Source organism: Xiphophorus maculatus, chromosome 17 (assembly GCF_002775205.1).
Source record: "Xiphophorus maculatus strain JP 163 A chromosome 17, X_maculatus-5.0-male, whole genome shotgun sequence".
In the NCBI taxonomy this organism is placed as follows: Eukaryota; Metazoa; Chordata; class Actinopteri; order Cyprinodontiformes; family Poeciliidae; genus Xiphophorus; species Xiphophorus maculatus.
The window spans coordinates 16,634,597-16,650,865 of NC_036459.1; the positions used below are offsets into that span (position 1 = coordinate 16,634,597).

Consider the following 16,269-nt stretch of genomic DNA (forward strand, 5'->3'; position numbering starts at 1 on the left):
CATGATTATTGGTGATTCCAAACTTCAAATTAGATTTGTTTTGAAAGTTCTGCACCATTTAAAACATCTCCTGGTGAAAGCAGATGAACTAAGAAAGTGGGAAACTGCTGTGAACTAGTATTTGCCCTCTTACAGACGCCTTCTTTTTGCTTTTTCTGTCAGAATTTCATGTTTTGAATCATCGAAACTAACTGAAATCTCAAAGATAAACAGAGTGAAAGCAAAATGTCACTAGAGATTATAATAACATTTAAGGAGAAACAGCTTTTAAACCAAAACAGGAGGAACAGAATTGCCCACTGCATTAACTCCTCAGTTAACAGCAATCCATCACATTTTTCATCTCTGTTGATCAGGCCTAACGACTGCCAGGCATGTAGAATCAAAAAATTAGTTCCAACTGTTCATGTCTGACAACAAGAATTAGGCTAAGGATACGTCACCTTTTTTTTTTTTTAAAAGTGACGTACCCTGCTGCCATCTTTCAAACTCAAGAACAGAGTAGAAACAAAGTCCTCGACATCAGTCTGGTAAAAGCTTAACAGTTTCTACGGTTTTGGGACGCCATCAAACTGCATTATCCACAAGAGGAGGAAATACAGTGATGCCAGTCTATCACAATGACTTCAAGAAAACATCAGTGGCTAATCGAGGAGGTTGCAAAAGAACCCAGGACGTCTAAAGTCAACAGCAAGAAAGGTGATGAGAAAAAATGGCCTCCGGCGGAAAGTTCCTCGGCCCAAAAGAACACAAAGATCTGCTTCCCATTTGCCGAGCAACATCTTGACGAGTCATGGGAAAGTATTCTGTAGACTGATGAGATAAAAAGATTTATGTTCTGGAAGAAGAGCATCCAATTACATCTGTTGTAGAACAGGAACTCTGGTGTGTTTTGAATGCATATGGGACGGGAGATCGCCCCAAAAGCAGGAAGCGGACTACAGCGCAGGGCATTCTGGGTAAATACAACCAAAACAAACGCAAGAGTCTAGCACTAGCGTAAGAAATGGCTTATGGTGTTTTGCCAGAGACAGAAGAAAAATCGTACAGCCGCTAAATTCTGCCGCTACTCCGTTTTTATTTACATTTCGCAAAGGAGGAAGCCGCCCTCATGTTTTCTTCACAGGTTTTCCGTGTCGTTTCCTTCAGAGGACGTTGGCGCGGCGCCACCAGAGGCGAGGGGGCGGAGGCGGGTTTTTCAAAGGGTTTGGATTGTTGTAAGATCGATCCGCAGCAGCTCAAAATGTAACAAACGCTGCGATTTTGGTTCCCAATCAAACCGAGTCTACCAGGCTATCAGGTGCAAAAACTCCCAATGAGAAGTTTGTTTTACTTTTGTCAGCAGATCGTAGTAACCCAGTTCCCTGGTACTCACCATCAAAAGCAAGAGAAACGTACTCCACCACACTGACGGGTAAAATATATTTTATTTTCCAGTTCTAAAGCACCTACCTCTTCCTGTTGCCACTCTGGTCAACAGCAGCACCACTGCTGTGGAGATTTGCCATACTGAGAATAGGTGAAGATGCGATTTACTCCAAAAATAACTGAATGGACTTTAATTAGCGTTGCAGCTCAAACGGATCATTTCAAATCTAAACAGTTTAGAGAGGGTTAGTGAAAGTTTTGCTAGAAGAAAAAACAAATTCAGGTTCTTCATGAAGACACCTCATCTCATCAGTGGTGCACCATGTCGGTGACCCCCGCCGCCCCCCAGACTCCATAAATGAAGTGCGTTTCTATTTCGGTTAGTAGGTCGCCAGGCTTTGTCTGGAGCCAAGATTTCTGCAACGCGAACGCAGCTTGAACGTCTCAGCCGGCTGTTACAACCACAAACGTCAGAGAGTCTTCTCAGGATTTAGTGAACTAGAGCAGGAGGGCGAGCGTAAGTAGAAGAAAAACTGCACAGGGTTTCAAAACGTTTTCAAATAAAAATCTAACGAAGTGTAAAAACTCCTCTTCATTCAGTATTTAGACTTTTTATTTTATTTTATTTTTTTTGCTGCAAGTCCACTGATGAAGATTTCAACCAGCTTTGGATGTGAAACTTGTTTCTCAGTTTCTCAGTCCAAGTGGATAAACTTGATCAGTGAAAGTAGTTTTAATAAATCCTGCAGGTCCAGAAACTCTATATTTAACTCTGCTCCTTATCTGGCTCAGGTGTATTCTGCCTGCGCCGCACCGCGTCTGTAGAACCGGTCATTCAGTTAGAGAGGGAGGCGCTGCCGTGGTATGAGCGCATGGGAATGGCAAAACCACCGGCGGCTTTACTTTTACGAAAATAAACCGAATCCATCCAGCAGTGCAGTGCAAATATGTAAATATCTCATCACACTTCAGACTATTTTCTCCCACTTTGGCTCTAAAATAAACAAAAATGCAGATTCTTTTGCACATGTGGTTTTTCTTACTTCGGCAACTCGGCCAAGAGAAAACTATTTGTTCGTTCTGGACCGTGCGAGGTCGTCTTTAAGTTAAGATTCTGTTCCTTTCACAAAAGAAAAGGCTAGAAAGTATTAGAAATCTCAACACAAGTAGATTAAGAGTCAAACTAATACTTGAAGAATGAAATAAAAAATAAACATAAATACGCGATTAGTTATGAAATTCCAACATAAAAGAATATGATGGGAAAGACTTAAAACACAGAGACTAATTTTGGACTGATATACATAAAAGCACAAGTTTAAGATCTATTCATGTTATAAATTATGATTTTAAATTCTCAGACTTTTGAATGATCAAACCTAGAGCTAAATGTCACAATATATAAAATTTCTTTTGCAAAGCAAAACATAACCAAAACGTTTCAAACTCGGTAGCTCCCCATAGAATATTACAATATGTGTGACAGATCATTTATTTTTGAAGCACATTTAAAAAAAATGTAAACTGTGTAGTTTACTAATGAACCTAACAGATTTTAAATTTGTATTTTAAAAAAATTAATACAACTGTTCCATCTTAGCTCTTTATATGTTAAAACAAAAAAAGAAAAGAAAAATTGTGAATGAGACATGATGCAGTACTGAATTAATTCCAATTTAGATAAAATATAAAAACCAAAAGAGTGGGATCTAAATATTAACATGACAAAGCTGTTATTAAAAAAAGAAATAAAAAGATAATAATAATAATGATGAAAATAACAACAACAAAGTACTATTACACAAAGCTGCCCAGTGCGCGCGCACGTTCTGGGAGACGGAATTTCTTTTTACGCCCCTGCTGACGTCGCTTTCAGAATTCCTCATTTCTGGCGCAGACTTTGCGCCAAACGTAACAGAATCGCGGGTTTCCCATCAGTAAAGCAGCGCAGTCGTTTTAAAATCGCTTTTTGTGTAAGGAAAACGAAGCAATGCTGCCTTTGTAACTTTATCTGCTAATGTCCAATGATTCTTACACCATGTTTAGAGATGGAGGGGGGAAGAGCTGGAATTAAATGAAAAGAAACGCAACAACTAATAATAATCCTAGACTGTTATGTTTTTAACAGTAACAACCGAGGGGGGGAACATGAGGACCCCACCCCTCCCTTCCTCAACCCAGCCGTAGCCTCATCGTCAGGACTCGCTGCTGTAACACGAAGCTGCTGCTGCTTCTTCTTGACTCACATGGTAAATGGAAATTTCCATTCTGCTAAATGCTGAGGAGCCGGGGATCCTGGTTCCAGAAGCCCAGCTCCCCCTGTGCCTGCTGCAGCTGCGCCACCGCCGTCATATATAAGGTAAGCCCCGAGCACTGACAACCACTTCTTTACTTTGGTTCGGGGTTCTTTCTGCCTCTCTTCTTCCTCCCCAACCTTTGGGGTGATTATCTGGTTAATTCCGGACACCATATTTGACGGTGTGGAAGCGGGCCGTTCAATTCGTGACCGCTCCTCCGCGCACAAGGCTGCAGATCTGATCAGGAAAAAACGAGGAATTTTTTTCTTGTTTGTTTTTATCGGTTTAAACAAAACAAAACAAAAAAACCCTGCAAACCCCCGCCCCCCCCAAGAATTTTTATCGGCTAAATCTAAGCTTCCTTTTTATGTTGTGGTTTCGCAGTTTGCGCTCAGCCGCCATTAATTAGAAAAAGCAAGGAATCATGGCTCGTGTTGATGTTTTGGAGCAACTTTCTGAAAGCAACCAGTTGATTTTTCTGCATCAGAACTATGTTTGCATGCCTCCACTGAGTTTTGCTTTTTCTTGCCTGAAAAAGAGCAACACAAAGACACGAAGCATCTCGAAGCTTCTTTGTGTGTCTGCTCCACACACACAAGGAAAAAAATCATACGGACTCATCTGATCACGATTATTGAGGTAAAGATAAACAGGAATTCAGATTTATGTAACCAGAGACTAATAGCTGTGCTGTGACTCCAGTCACAGGCTTATTTACTGTCATGCTTTGTATTATGCAACCCGTTTGCATTAGCTTACCTTTAATTTGATTTTCCACAGAATAACTTAAGTCCCTTAAAAGTCCCCAGCTGGCTCTGATGTCCACAATAAAACAAGAAGGGTGGGTTTGCTGTTGGCCTTAATGGTTTAGGACTGTCCTTGTAGAGCGCAGGTCACAGGGGAAACATGAAGGGATTGCTCCAAGGCTTTGCATACTTGCTTCTCGGTTGTTTACCATAAGTTTTAATGAAGCAAGAACTCTGTAATCTTCAAATTGAACATTTTACTACAGAGAGCTGGGCAGTTTGCAGCAGAGCCTGGGAACAAAGGCACCAGCCTCGCTTTAAGGATGCATTTGTGGTGAGTTCAGGACCTGCCAGCAGCATTCTGCAAGCTAAATATACCTCAGTGCCGCACGGTTGCTTTTCAGTTTCAAGCCAGTTTGCTTTTTTTGCTTTTTATTACTTACACAATAGCATTGAAGTTTCGCTAAATGAAGCTCCAACCACAACAGTCTTTAGATTGTTCTAGTCGGAGGTGTAAGAGAAGAGAAGTGGGTGGGATTTGTGGCAGCAGTGGTGATGTAGCTCTTTTAGGCCTAAAACCTCCAAAAACCGTAGTGTACTCAACATAATCGCTTCCTGGTTACTTTTTTAAAAAATTTAGGAAGCAATGATGATTGACAAGGGTTTAGCTAAATAAAATAAAACCAATGAAGGACCCCCCCAAAAAAGACTTCCTCTTAGGTAGAACTTTCTCCAGTGTCTTTCACAAACACCCCAAGCCATTAGAGTGTTTACCTTGGAGGAAGTCGTTTTTTGTTGTTTGATTTTTCATTCTCCCAATACTCAGAAGTCAAACTTTCTAAGTCTAAAGTCATAAATCTAACAAACATTTCCCTAAGTTGGAGTTTGCTCTACAAGGGAAAATATAGTCTTCCGTATGGCCACCGAAGATAAAACGCAGTGAAAGGTGCCAGTCAATTAACGTCTCTGGCAGATTTCATGTCTTTAAACCACTGACAGGCGTAACACTGTGCAATCACGATTTGTAATCATGTTCTTTTGGTGTTTGAACACATGTCAGCCTTCCATTGCTAATGTTTTTAGCACCACAACCACAAACAAATCCCACTCATCTTCCTTCCTTCAGCTGGAACGTGCTCAACTCGTGTGTCGTATCCTTCCAAGGTCCGGTTTCTGTGACCAACTGAATACTTCGTTATAGTCGTCTGCTCACGGTCTCCTGGTGGAGAGTTAAAGTCAACTTATGTTTATGTTGCCATGACAGATGTGACCAGCTGGCCAATGGGTTTAAGGCAAGACCAGTTTGCAGCCTTCGAGGTGCATTGAGTCAGGCATTGCAGCAAAGTGTGCCAAGACGGAACAGATGACTGGTCTTGAGCCAAGGGTGTTTCCCTAAGCAGAGGGGACTCTTATCAATTTATTAAACCTTCTGAGCTTTGTTGTTGCGGCTTTATGGTTGTTTTACTTTTTCACATTGATATTTTCAATTGACCAATAAGCAAGAGGCACAATTTGTGACACTAAATGCTCAACAAATAGACTTTAGCCGCCATAAAACAGACTGAAAGAGCTTCCGGAACAATTCTTTCAACTTCTTGAGAGAAATGGGAACTAGGGGCCTCACTGGAGGATGACATACCTTCAAGAGTATGTAGGGTAGCCATTTCCTCAGCAAGGCCTCTCCTCTGTTTGCATCCTCACCACAAATAGGAACACGTAGGAGACGTGAAAGCCTGCTAAAGGTCGGAATACTAATCACAATCTCTCTGACAAATTTAGGACCAACCTGCAGGCTTCACTCTGACTTTGACAGACAGAGGCTTTGTCAAGTCACCTGCTGGCTGTTATTTAAAAAGCGTCATTTGCTAAATCGTTTTTACAGAGGTCAGAGAGCTGTATGAAAGAAGTCCGAAGGACAAAAGCAAGGCAACAGAATGCTAATTGTTTTCCATTACCATGTAAAGCACCAAAGTTGTAGCTGTAGAACATAGACGGTGCAAAGACTCAGTGAAGTCTTTGGCAAAAATGCATAAACCTTATGACTGGAGACATAATTTCTAGGGTCCAGATTAGAAAAAGATTTTGAACTTTTATTCCAAATATCCTGCATTTACAACGCGCCACAAATATTCCAGCACCAGTACAGCCTGATTCACCAATAGAGACTGGAATACCAGCGCAGACTGGAGCACCTGTTCTATAAATGCTGGAGGCTCGCCATGGATATGTGCTCCTATTTGGCAGTGACGAGCTCTGAAATGTCGGTCAGAGCCTGGCGTCGCAGGCTGCCGGCCGAAGGTGAACTGATGTAACCTGGAACGCAAACGACCGAAAGAGCTGCAAGCCAGACGGGAGTGAATATCGATAGCACAAAGGATTCCAAGCGGCCTTTGGCGGTTTGTCAGGAAGCCGTCGTCACATTCTGTTAAAATCTGGTACAATGAAAAAAAGTCTTTCAGTGAGTCGACATGCAGATAGAAACAGAGGTTATGATCAAATCAGTGCAAAGCACGTTCGCTTTTAAGTTTTATTGTTTTTGTTAATTTCTTAGATTCTTGTATTAAACTTTCTTGTCCTCAGTGGTTCAGTCATAATGATAGATTCTCACTGAAAATCCCGGATTTGTTAGTTGGTTTTTTTTTTTTTCAAAAATTTTTTTTGCATGTTTTTCATCCAGAAATTTACGTTAAAACACAAATGCAAACATACCAAGACGTATCTGTGACTATAGGAGTAATTGATCACTTGTATCTTTTCCCAAATAGAGAGCTCTCTTCTTTAAAGAAGCCGAAATGGGTCACGTTTTTGTAAATATGAACTCTCTCATGCTAACTACTAGCCTGGTAAAAACTAGCTGCTTGCTCTATGCTATTCACTTTCTACAGAGGTTGTGGAAAAAACTTTAAAATGAACTTTTGTGAAGCTGGAAAATACCTAATTAAGAAATAATGCTTTTTTTTTTTTTCTTCTAATGCCTCCTGCGTTCAGTTACATATATGCTAAACTCAAGGTTGCTATCATCAGCTGTGTAAGAATGACATATTGCAAAAGAAAAACACGATGCTGGCGTCATTCCTGGAATACACAACGAGAGATCGATAGCCACTGATAAGATCAACAGAGGTGGTCCGTCGGGTTCATTGTAGACTAGGGCAAACCAGAGTTTTGCACAAAAGGGCAGGATGGTGTTTACTTTAAAGCCAGATAGCCTTGAATGTCACATAAAGAGACTAAAGTCAGAGGTCTTTAATTTATTTCAGACTAATCTCTGAAGTCATAAAACTTTCCTTTCAGACAGTTTCTTTTTGTCAGAAACCTCTGAGCCGTTGATCTTTTGTTTTTGACGTATCTTTCGCAAAAACATCCCAGGATGACCAAAAGTCCACTGATCCCTTCCATCTCGGTTGCACTATGCAAGGTGTGTTGCGCCACGACAACACGCGTGTCTTTCTCGCCTCAAGTCACATGGTTTGTTGGTTGTACAGACCCATTTGTTATTGGCACATCCAACCTTTGAGTCCCGAAGCCGACTAACCTTGACGTAGGTTTCGGTGCTGTCGCTGTCCATCTCGACAACTTAAAGGATTTCAATTCTCCCGAAGTCTGTAATCAAATATCCAAGCAGTTGTAATTTCTTTAGGCACTGACCCAGCTAAAGTGGACAAACACAGCCGGCAAGAGCATAACAGTTGCTGATCATCTGCGTCAGAATGTGTCAACCTTTGTTTTGAATGTCCACACTTGAAAGTGTGGAAAGTGTGGACATTCGAAGGCGCTCCTGGATGTTAACAGGAGTTGAAAGCCAGAAAGACTAGCTTTTTTTTTTTTTTTTCCCCTGTCCCGTTCCCCGTATGCAAAGCAGATCTCCGTTTTAAGTAGAGATGACTGCAGCACTGTTGGTTTCAGGAAGTGACTGAAGAGGTTGGGCAGGGAGACTTCTCAAGAGAGATGTAGAGGGAAGTGGAATGCATTACATAAGAAGCACCGATGCTGTCTAAAGTGGAAAAATGTGTCGGGTGTTGGTTTTTAAGTTGAGACAACATAAAACTCCACTGGCATGAAGAAAGAAAATTTGAGCCAACACGCATTTTCTGAGAAAACCTAATGATATACAGTAGAGGTCTTGTTCTGTACCAGAAATCTCGCTTTGAAATGTAAATTTCATTTAGCTTTTTGTCTCATGTGTCATGATCTGCGGCTGGCCTAAGATCCTTCATCAAGTCCGATTATTTTATCTTTCATATCGTATGTCAATATATTTCTTAGATATTTATTTTGAGAAATTGTTTTCAGTTGTCTTAGCTGTTGCGGTGTTAATTCTGCCATGTTAGTTTCAAATGGTTTTTGACATTTCTCTCACAAAGGCAAAAAAAAAAAAGTTTGACTAAATCTGAATTTAAAAAAATACGCGTCTCTATTGAGCCACGGCACTTGTATTCATAAAATAAATGTTGTTTTTTGATCCCAGATTCTTGTAAACACCTGTAGCTTTGCTCATTTGAAAGCTTATCTAGTCTTTTTTTAGTCCAGGTCATGAACAAGCATCAAAATAATCCTTTATTTTATTAACCAGCTGTATTACCATAGTGCTTAGCAATTATTTAAATCTACTCTTTTAACATTTTTTTTACATTCTACCTAAACTCTTACCTGATTTTTATCCCTATTGTAGTCAATTTGAATGTAGCACATACAGAAGATACACATTTTGAACTCGAAGCACTAGATGGCAACGCACGGCTTTGATTATACTTCTTGGTATGTGTGAAAAATGCATCAACAGGCATTCATGGTATGTCTACATCTTAGCTTGGTGGGGGTTTGAGGTTAATATGTGATTATTAGCCTTTAACGCCTTGTGGTATATAGTTAATTAGAGTATAATGGTACAGGAAAGTATACCATTATACCCTTAGTGACTATAGACTGCAAGGGGTTAATTGTGACCCCCTCGGATGAAAATCGTTTTTGAGAACTTTTTTCATCCGAGCGTTGTCAACCAGCCTTATTTTATTCCCGGACTCGTCACAAAGCTGTACAACTCAATAACTACTTCCTGTCCTACTTCAAAATAAGAACCTCGAACATAGATACCGGGCGCTTAGCAAAAAGGACGTATCTACAAACATCAATATCTAACAGCAGGTTCCAGCATTATTATGACTTTGCCAGTTCGATTCAGCAACTTTTTCACAAAGCCGTTCCAAGAAGATTGGGGCAGTACTTGTCGACGAGAGGTGGGCCCAGAGCCGAAACCCATTTACATAAAAGAGACTGAAAGGACGTGGAGGGTTGGACGGAGTACTCGCTGTTCCTGTATACACAGAACCTGATCATTCGATTTGAACTGGAACCCAAACGTGATACCAGGAAGTGTTTTTCACAGATTGCTTCTAGTGTTGAAGTTCTTTTCTTCTAGCTTGATATAGAGACGGATCCATGTTCTCTGGCCCTAGAAACATTGATATTTTTAGGTGTGCAACATCTGCTATATCTGTCCTCAAACATCGCCACCCTCCACCTCCTATTGGGGTGACGTTAGCTCATTGATGCATTCTGGTCACAGGTGATTGGCTAAATACGCATGTGAAGATCCCCCACACACTGTTATAGATGACAACGAAGCCATCTATGGAATGCACCCTGCAGCCGCACAGCAAGTCATGGTTAGGCGTTTGCTATTTATAGGAATTTGTGTTTTGCTTCTTATTTAAGGAAACCTCCGAAGATGATACAGAGGCCTTTTGGTATACAAATGTTTGTTACTGGATTTATCATTATTTTTACGTTGGAAAAATTCAGAAATTGTAAGTGTTGTGGTGCTTCTTTTGTCAGCAAATAAAAATAGTGTGGAACAAAAATTCCAGACTTTAAATATAAAAATCTGAACTTCTGAAAAACTCATTACAATAATTTAGAGTTAGTTGTGCTCAGACTTCAATGCGTTTGATTAATTGATTACATAGATTTTAATGTGTTAAAACTTTTTTACGTAAGTCATAAGTTGGGGGGTGGAGGTTTCGTACAAAAGTTCCAAGCGGAACCTTTTATTTGCGTGTTTCTGGTACGCCCGTAAATCTGACACACAAACAACAGCGATGGACAACAAAGTTGCTTCTATTGAAACCAATTTGATTTTGCTTATTTTGTTGTCGTATAGTTTTCAATTAACATTTTTATTTACCTACAGACACCAACATCAACTCTTTGAAAATTGTAATAAACTCCCACCTCTAATGTTTGGACGAAACTTCATTTTTATGCATAAAGTAGCTTGACTTAATCCAACAAATCTATCATTTTTAAATTCATTTACTGAAATCATACAGTGCCACTGGTTTGTTGATCTCCAACCTGTCAAAGGTTCAAGTATACTGTAACTATAGCAACATTCCAGCTGCCATATTGGATTAACATACAAATCTGGAGCCTTTATGCTTTACAATTCTATCTTTAAGAAATATTCCGGTAGATTTTTCTGACCTGCATTTCCAAATCTTAATGAAAAACCATTTCCTCCATATTGCAGAGACTGATGGTCTAGATCGAAACATTGGATCAAAAATGCGTTCTGATTCTCTAGAAGTTTGAAAATAAATTGAAGCCCTCAGCAATCATCCAGCTCCTCCCAGCTGGTAAGTGAGGCTGTTTTCTAGGTACGAATCGCGCCGGCAGTTTGCCCGCCGTACGATCCGTCGACGCTCGTGTTCTCCGGCGTTACGACACAAACCCCACAGAGATAAAGAACCCCCGCATTGACGCGAACATAACCTTGGCTAGAGCAACATCCCTGCAGCTCTTCCCTCCGATTGGTCAGGCAGCGGCACAGCCTACCCAACCAAACCCCTGACGGTCACCGTCGGTGTGCATCTGTCCCTGAGTGTGTACGGATGACTTCTGTGTGTGTGTGTGTGTGTGTGTGTGTGTGTGTGTGTGTGTGTGTGTGCGTGTGTGTGTAATCAGTCGGCCATTATCAGTAAGTGACTCTGTTTGGGGATGGTCTCGGATCGGTAACAGAGTGTTTGACCGGACTACGTTTTCCAGAGAATAAAACTGATGAACAGGTCATGTGGTGTGTCACGTGATCATATCTTGAGGGCATTGAGGGTATTTAAACTGGTAGACCTGATGACTTCAGTCTGATGGTGGCAGATGTGGTGTCAGTACCCTGTCTGTCAATTTGTCAACCCATATATCTGTCTGTCTGTCTGTCTGTCTGTGACTATCTGTATATGTATCTGTCTATATGTTTCTCTCTATTTATCTGTCTGCATGCCTGTCCTTGTGTCGATCTTTCTGTCTGACCATCTCTCTTATCTTTATGTCTATCTGTATGTCTGTCTATATTTCTGTCTAATTTCTTTAGAGGGGTCACGGCCCTGTCATTTTTTTTCCCTACATTGCACAAAGGAGGGGCCCACACAAAGTGGGATCGCCGTCATAGGCTGAGCGCGGCCCTCCCTCTTCCCCTTTAAAACGCCCGACTTTCTTACCTGAGTTCCACCAAAGAGCCGCACCTCCTCGTTTCAGTCGCTCATCTGTCTTCTGTCTTTCGGCTTTCAATTAACTGTTTCAAAAGAGAAAAGCAAGGCGCCGACCGGATCGGACCCTCTTTCAGAACCATCTCAGTAAGTGAGCCTAAATGTTCACTGTGTTAAATATTATGCAGAGGGATTTTAGGTGAGGATTTAAAAAAAAACACAACTAGAACGTAGTGGCATGGCTGAGTGTTTAATTTTCATGTTTTCTCTAAGAAGTGATTGCATTTGCGTGCATGTGTTTTTGTTTTATTGTGTGTGAGGTCAACAAAAAAAAAAAATGTAGCTCTTTTAAAAGTCTGACCCAGGCAATGCCTGAGGGGATTTTTGCAGACGGCTGATGCAAGAGTTTGCTTTGGGTGGAGAACAGACGAGGTCGCTGCTGAAAGTGCTGAGGAGAACTTAGAGGAGTTTTATCCGAACGTGTGTGTTTGGATAAAACATATGCAGAAATCACATCAATATATTCTGTAAAACAAAACGAAACGTAACAAATCGCAACCACTAGATCCATCTTTGTCTACTGAGAGTATTTGTGCAGGCGTTGTAATCATATGCGATTTCTGATGAGTTTACTTTCTATCTGCACTCAAGCGTGAATTCATTTGCATGAGAAATCTGTGACGCCTCGTTTAACGATCCAGTTTTATTTTTCAATCATCAGCAGTGATGATTGAAAAGGACCGTAAACACAAACGAACCTCTGACAGATTTTCAGCTCTGATTGCTTTATGAAGTGACTTCTGCAACCTGTTTTAGTCACGTTCTGTCTTCTCCCTTACGTCTCGACTTATTTTATAGTACATTCACCAGCATTCTTCTTCTCATGTGAAATTAACCCGGTCCGACAGGTTGATCCCCTTTTGGCAGCAGCAGGCGCAAAACTCCCCCTCCGGTTCGTTTCTGCGCCGCCGTCGGGGCGGACACGGTGATTTCAGGCGTACCCGAGTGTGTGATCGTTGTGGCAATGGAGCCTCTAAATCTCCTTTAGCTAAAGGATCCGAGGTCTTTTATTGTGACAGGGCTATGAAAACAGGAAGAGCGACAGTCGGTCAGCGATGCCAACACCATCTGCAGGAAAGTGTCATGCTGTGGGCCAACCTGGTGGAGGTGGAGTCACATGTGGCTACTTTTGTTTGCAATAATGATCCTGTTGCTGTTGCTAAATAAAACCCTTTGTGCTTGACTCTGTTCATGCCTCTGCAATATGATGCAAATAGCCTGTTGCCCAAACACTTCCTTCTTGAAACTGTTGTTGATTCAAAAACCTCATGGTATTTTTCTAATTGTTTTTAAGCTCTTGTGGAAAAGAGCTGGTACTGCTGAATGATATTTAACTTGTATATTTGACATTAAAAGGTTTATTGTATTAATCTTTGATTTTTATTGGCGTTTTAAAGAGCATGAAGACACTTAAATACGAATTTAAATATGTTTTATATTAAAGGAATAGTTTACAGTTCGACTCTTAGGTTAGAGAAGCAGTCAGATTTGCTAATTGTTAGTAGTTCCTCTTACCATTACATAGCTAGCAATGCTATTGGCTTGTAATTCTGATAGCATTACAAGATGATAGCTGTTGCTGATAGACAACAGCAGAAATTAGCCAGAAGCTAGTAATGCCATCTTCTTGGCTTATAGCTGCTAATGCTATCATTCTTTCAAACTCTTCAGCAACATGCTTTCAATCAAAGGTTTGATAGTACAATGATTTTTTTCATGAGTTATTGTGATTTAATACATCAGAAGTACAAATTACCAAAGCTATTTTTCAGTTTTCACATGTATGGCAGTCAAATCGGATTCTTAGGTTGGGCTTTAAGTTCCAGACATAAAGTTTTTAGTTTTGTTTTCTACACCACTATTAAACAGATAAGAGTATATAAAAAAGTTAGCATTAGGCATGGGCTTAAAGTTACTTTTCAAAACTACAAAAGATTTTTGTCACTAACCTCCCGTGGTTTAAAGTCCTAATGAGATGCCAGATGAATTGCCTGAGTTTTTTGTGCGTTGCTTAATATATTCTCTTGTAATGTGAGCTAATGCTTCCCCTCCCCCATCTGTTGCTGACCGTTGCTGGTCAGCTGTCTGAAAGGAGACCTTTCCCACACCTAAAATAAAGGTACATTTAGGATTTTGGAAATTACTTTGACCGCAAAAAAATGATCTAGATACTCAGCTACAACGAAATAGAATATTCTTACAGCTTCTTCTTGATTGATCATCTTAGCAAAACTTTTGATTGGTCAAAAATATGAGCTACTTTACTGATATATATACCACTATGAGGACTTTCTAGGAGTTCTGAACTTGAGTTTTCTTGTGAGGTAAGAAATGTTAGGACAAGAAGGAACCTTTTAATTTTTGCCTGGTGGAAAAAATTAGTTTCTGTTTTTTTTTTTTTTTTTTGTGTGGAGTGCGTAAATGTGCCACTTATTGGTGTCATTAAGGCAGAGTGGACCAAGGGGTACCGTATGTTTATTGCAACTGCTGAAGTTGTGGAACCCTGTATGCTTCTTCTTTGTTTGTTTGTTGAAATTAGCCGGTTGCCGAACATGGGTACTGAGTTGCCGGTAACATCCAGACATGTAGTTATGGCAACCTGTAGGAAATACCTGAAGGTCACTCTGTGTAGGGGAGAAAAAAAATGACGTCTTTACAGTTGGTGTAGTTATTCCCATTGCTCGGACTTACTCGGTTGTTTGTTTCTTCTTTGGTCGGCGTGTACCGTCGTGGATCGTTTTTCCTCGGATTGAGTCAAAGAGTTCTTTGTGTGAAAGACAAACAACACTGTAAATCATTTTAGCAGTAGCTGCATTAGAGTCATGCCTGCCTGATTCCCTGGCTTTGACCTCTCGATTACACAACATATTGATCAGCAGCACAGACAGAAAACAGAAAGCAGGTACCCAGTTTGGCGCCTCCTGTTTTCTGTGGTTAAATTTGAATTAAACAACAAGTGAAAGTCAACATGCACTTTGAACGTTGCCGTGTCCTAAACTTTGGTAAGGCAACGTATTCATTTCAAAGTTATCTTGGAGATGTTGGACTTTTTTTTTTTTTGACAAGGGTGCTGCCAGAAATCAAGGTGATTAAATCCATAGTAAGATGTTTAGCCCGGGTTTTACTCTGGGCTTCTTGTTTTAATTAAATCCTGAGTTCCTCTGAGGTGATCCACCCAACAGCAGGAGACACTGGGCCTTTTTTAAAGCCGCAGTGGACTGCAAATTTTGATACACCCAACTTTTTAGGAGAGAGGAATTTTTAGACTGGCCTTTACAGCTAAACTTGAAGTAAGCCAGACACGATACAGTCTGCTAACATAAGTTACAAACGCTCTCCTCAAGGTAGCGCCAGAGTGGATCATGGTTCCAGGAAACTGTAACTGCAAGGTAGACAGCTCTGTTTCTCTTGCCTCCTTCATCAAGGCCAAAAGGCTCTGGAGGAGGCTGATAAGACGGCCAACATACCGCCGTTCAGGTCTGCAATCTGCATATTGCCACTCCTTTTTGTCAGTGTTTCGCTTTTAGCCCTTTAGGGGAAGACACGTTTGGGTGAAGAACTCTGCAGGTCTGAACAGAAATCTAAATAGCTCAGACTTACATTTGTTCTTTTCTCCGTTTTCTTTTTAGGCTTTTTTCTTTTCTTTTCTAGGGCATCAACATTCAGTCAAGCTTGAAGAAGAAACATTTTGTGTCAACTCTTTGTGACGACTGCGCGCCGAACAATCGACCGAAACAAAGGATCTTCGCCTCTCGTCCCGCTGCCTCCGTCATAATGCCTGGGGTTAGGGAGCTCATGGAGCTGAGGAGGGTCCCCATGGAGACTGATGATGATAGCACCGCCAGCCTGGACGAGCATTTCAGAGGCTCCATTGATGTGGAGAAGTCCACAATTGCCAGGTCAGCAAAAAAACCATCCCAATAGGGAACAGGAGGTACCTCTTTGTTACTCTAGATGTTTCAGATCATCAAAGAAATGGGAGTGTCAGACAATTTGTCCGAGTAAAAACAGAAAGCATTTTTTCAAATGACAATTATTGAAATATTGAAGGAAAGAAATCTATCCAGGCCAACCCAAACCTATCCAAAAAAGTATTTGTTCCCTAAATCTAATGCTGTCATCAAGTGTTTGCTATTTCTGGTAATGAGTTGTTTAAATATATCTGGAGACTTTTTGGTCAACTGTTTGGATTCAACTAAATGGAAGTCCAGGCTTGACTGTATCGCACCAAGACCTTTTATTTGCTGTTTTGGGGGCGATGGAGGGGGTTGCCACTCAGAGGTACACTTGTTGGTGTGCTTTAGTTCAGTGTTTTGC

The 16,269-nt window shown here is 40.8% G+C and overlaps 1 protein-coding gene across 2 annotated transcripts in view; it reads left to right on the plus strand.

The window, feature by feature from the left end:
• Window positions 1–3,539: 3,539 nt before the first annotated feature.
• LOC102219132 (sodium-coupled neutral amino acid transporter 4-like) overlaps window positions 3,540–16,269 on the plus strand; it is a 30,713-nt gene continuing 17,983 nt past the window's right edge. The window contains exons 1-2 of one of the 2 annotated variants that reach the window (XM_023349819.1): window positions 3,540–3,727; window positions 15,582–15,851. In XM_023349819.1, coding sequence (XP_023205587.1) covers window positions 15,727–15,851 — 125 coding nt within the window. In that variant the 5' untranslated portion in view covers window positions 3,540–3,727; window positions 15,582–15,726. Of the gene's footprint in view, window positions 3,728–11,539; window positions 12,040–15,581; window positions 15,852–16,269 lie in introns of those variants that run through there. The other variant, XM_014469577.2, reaches the window with a different exon arrangement.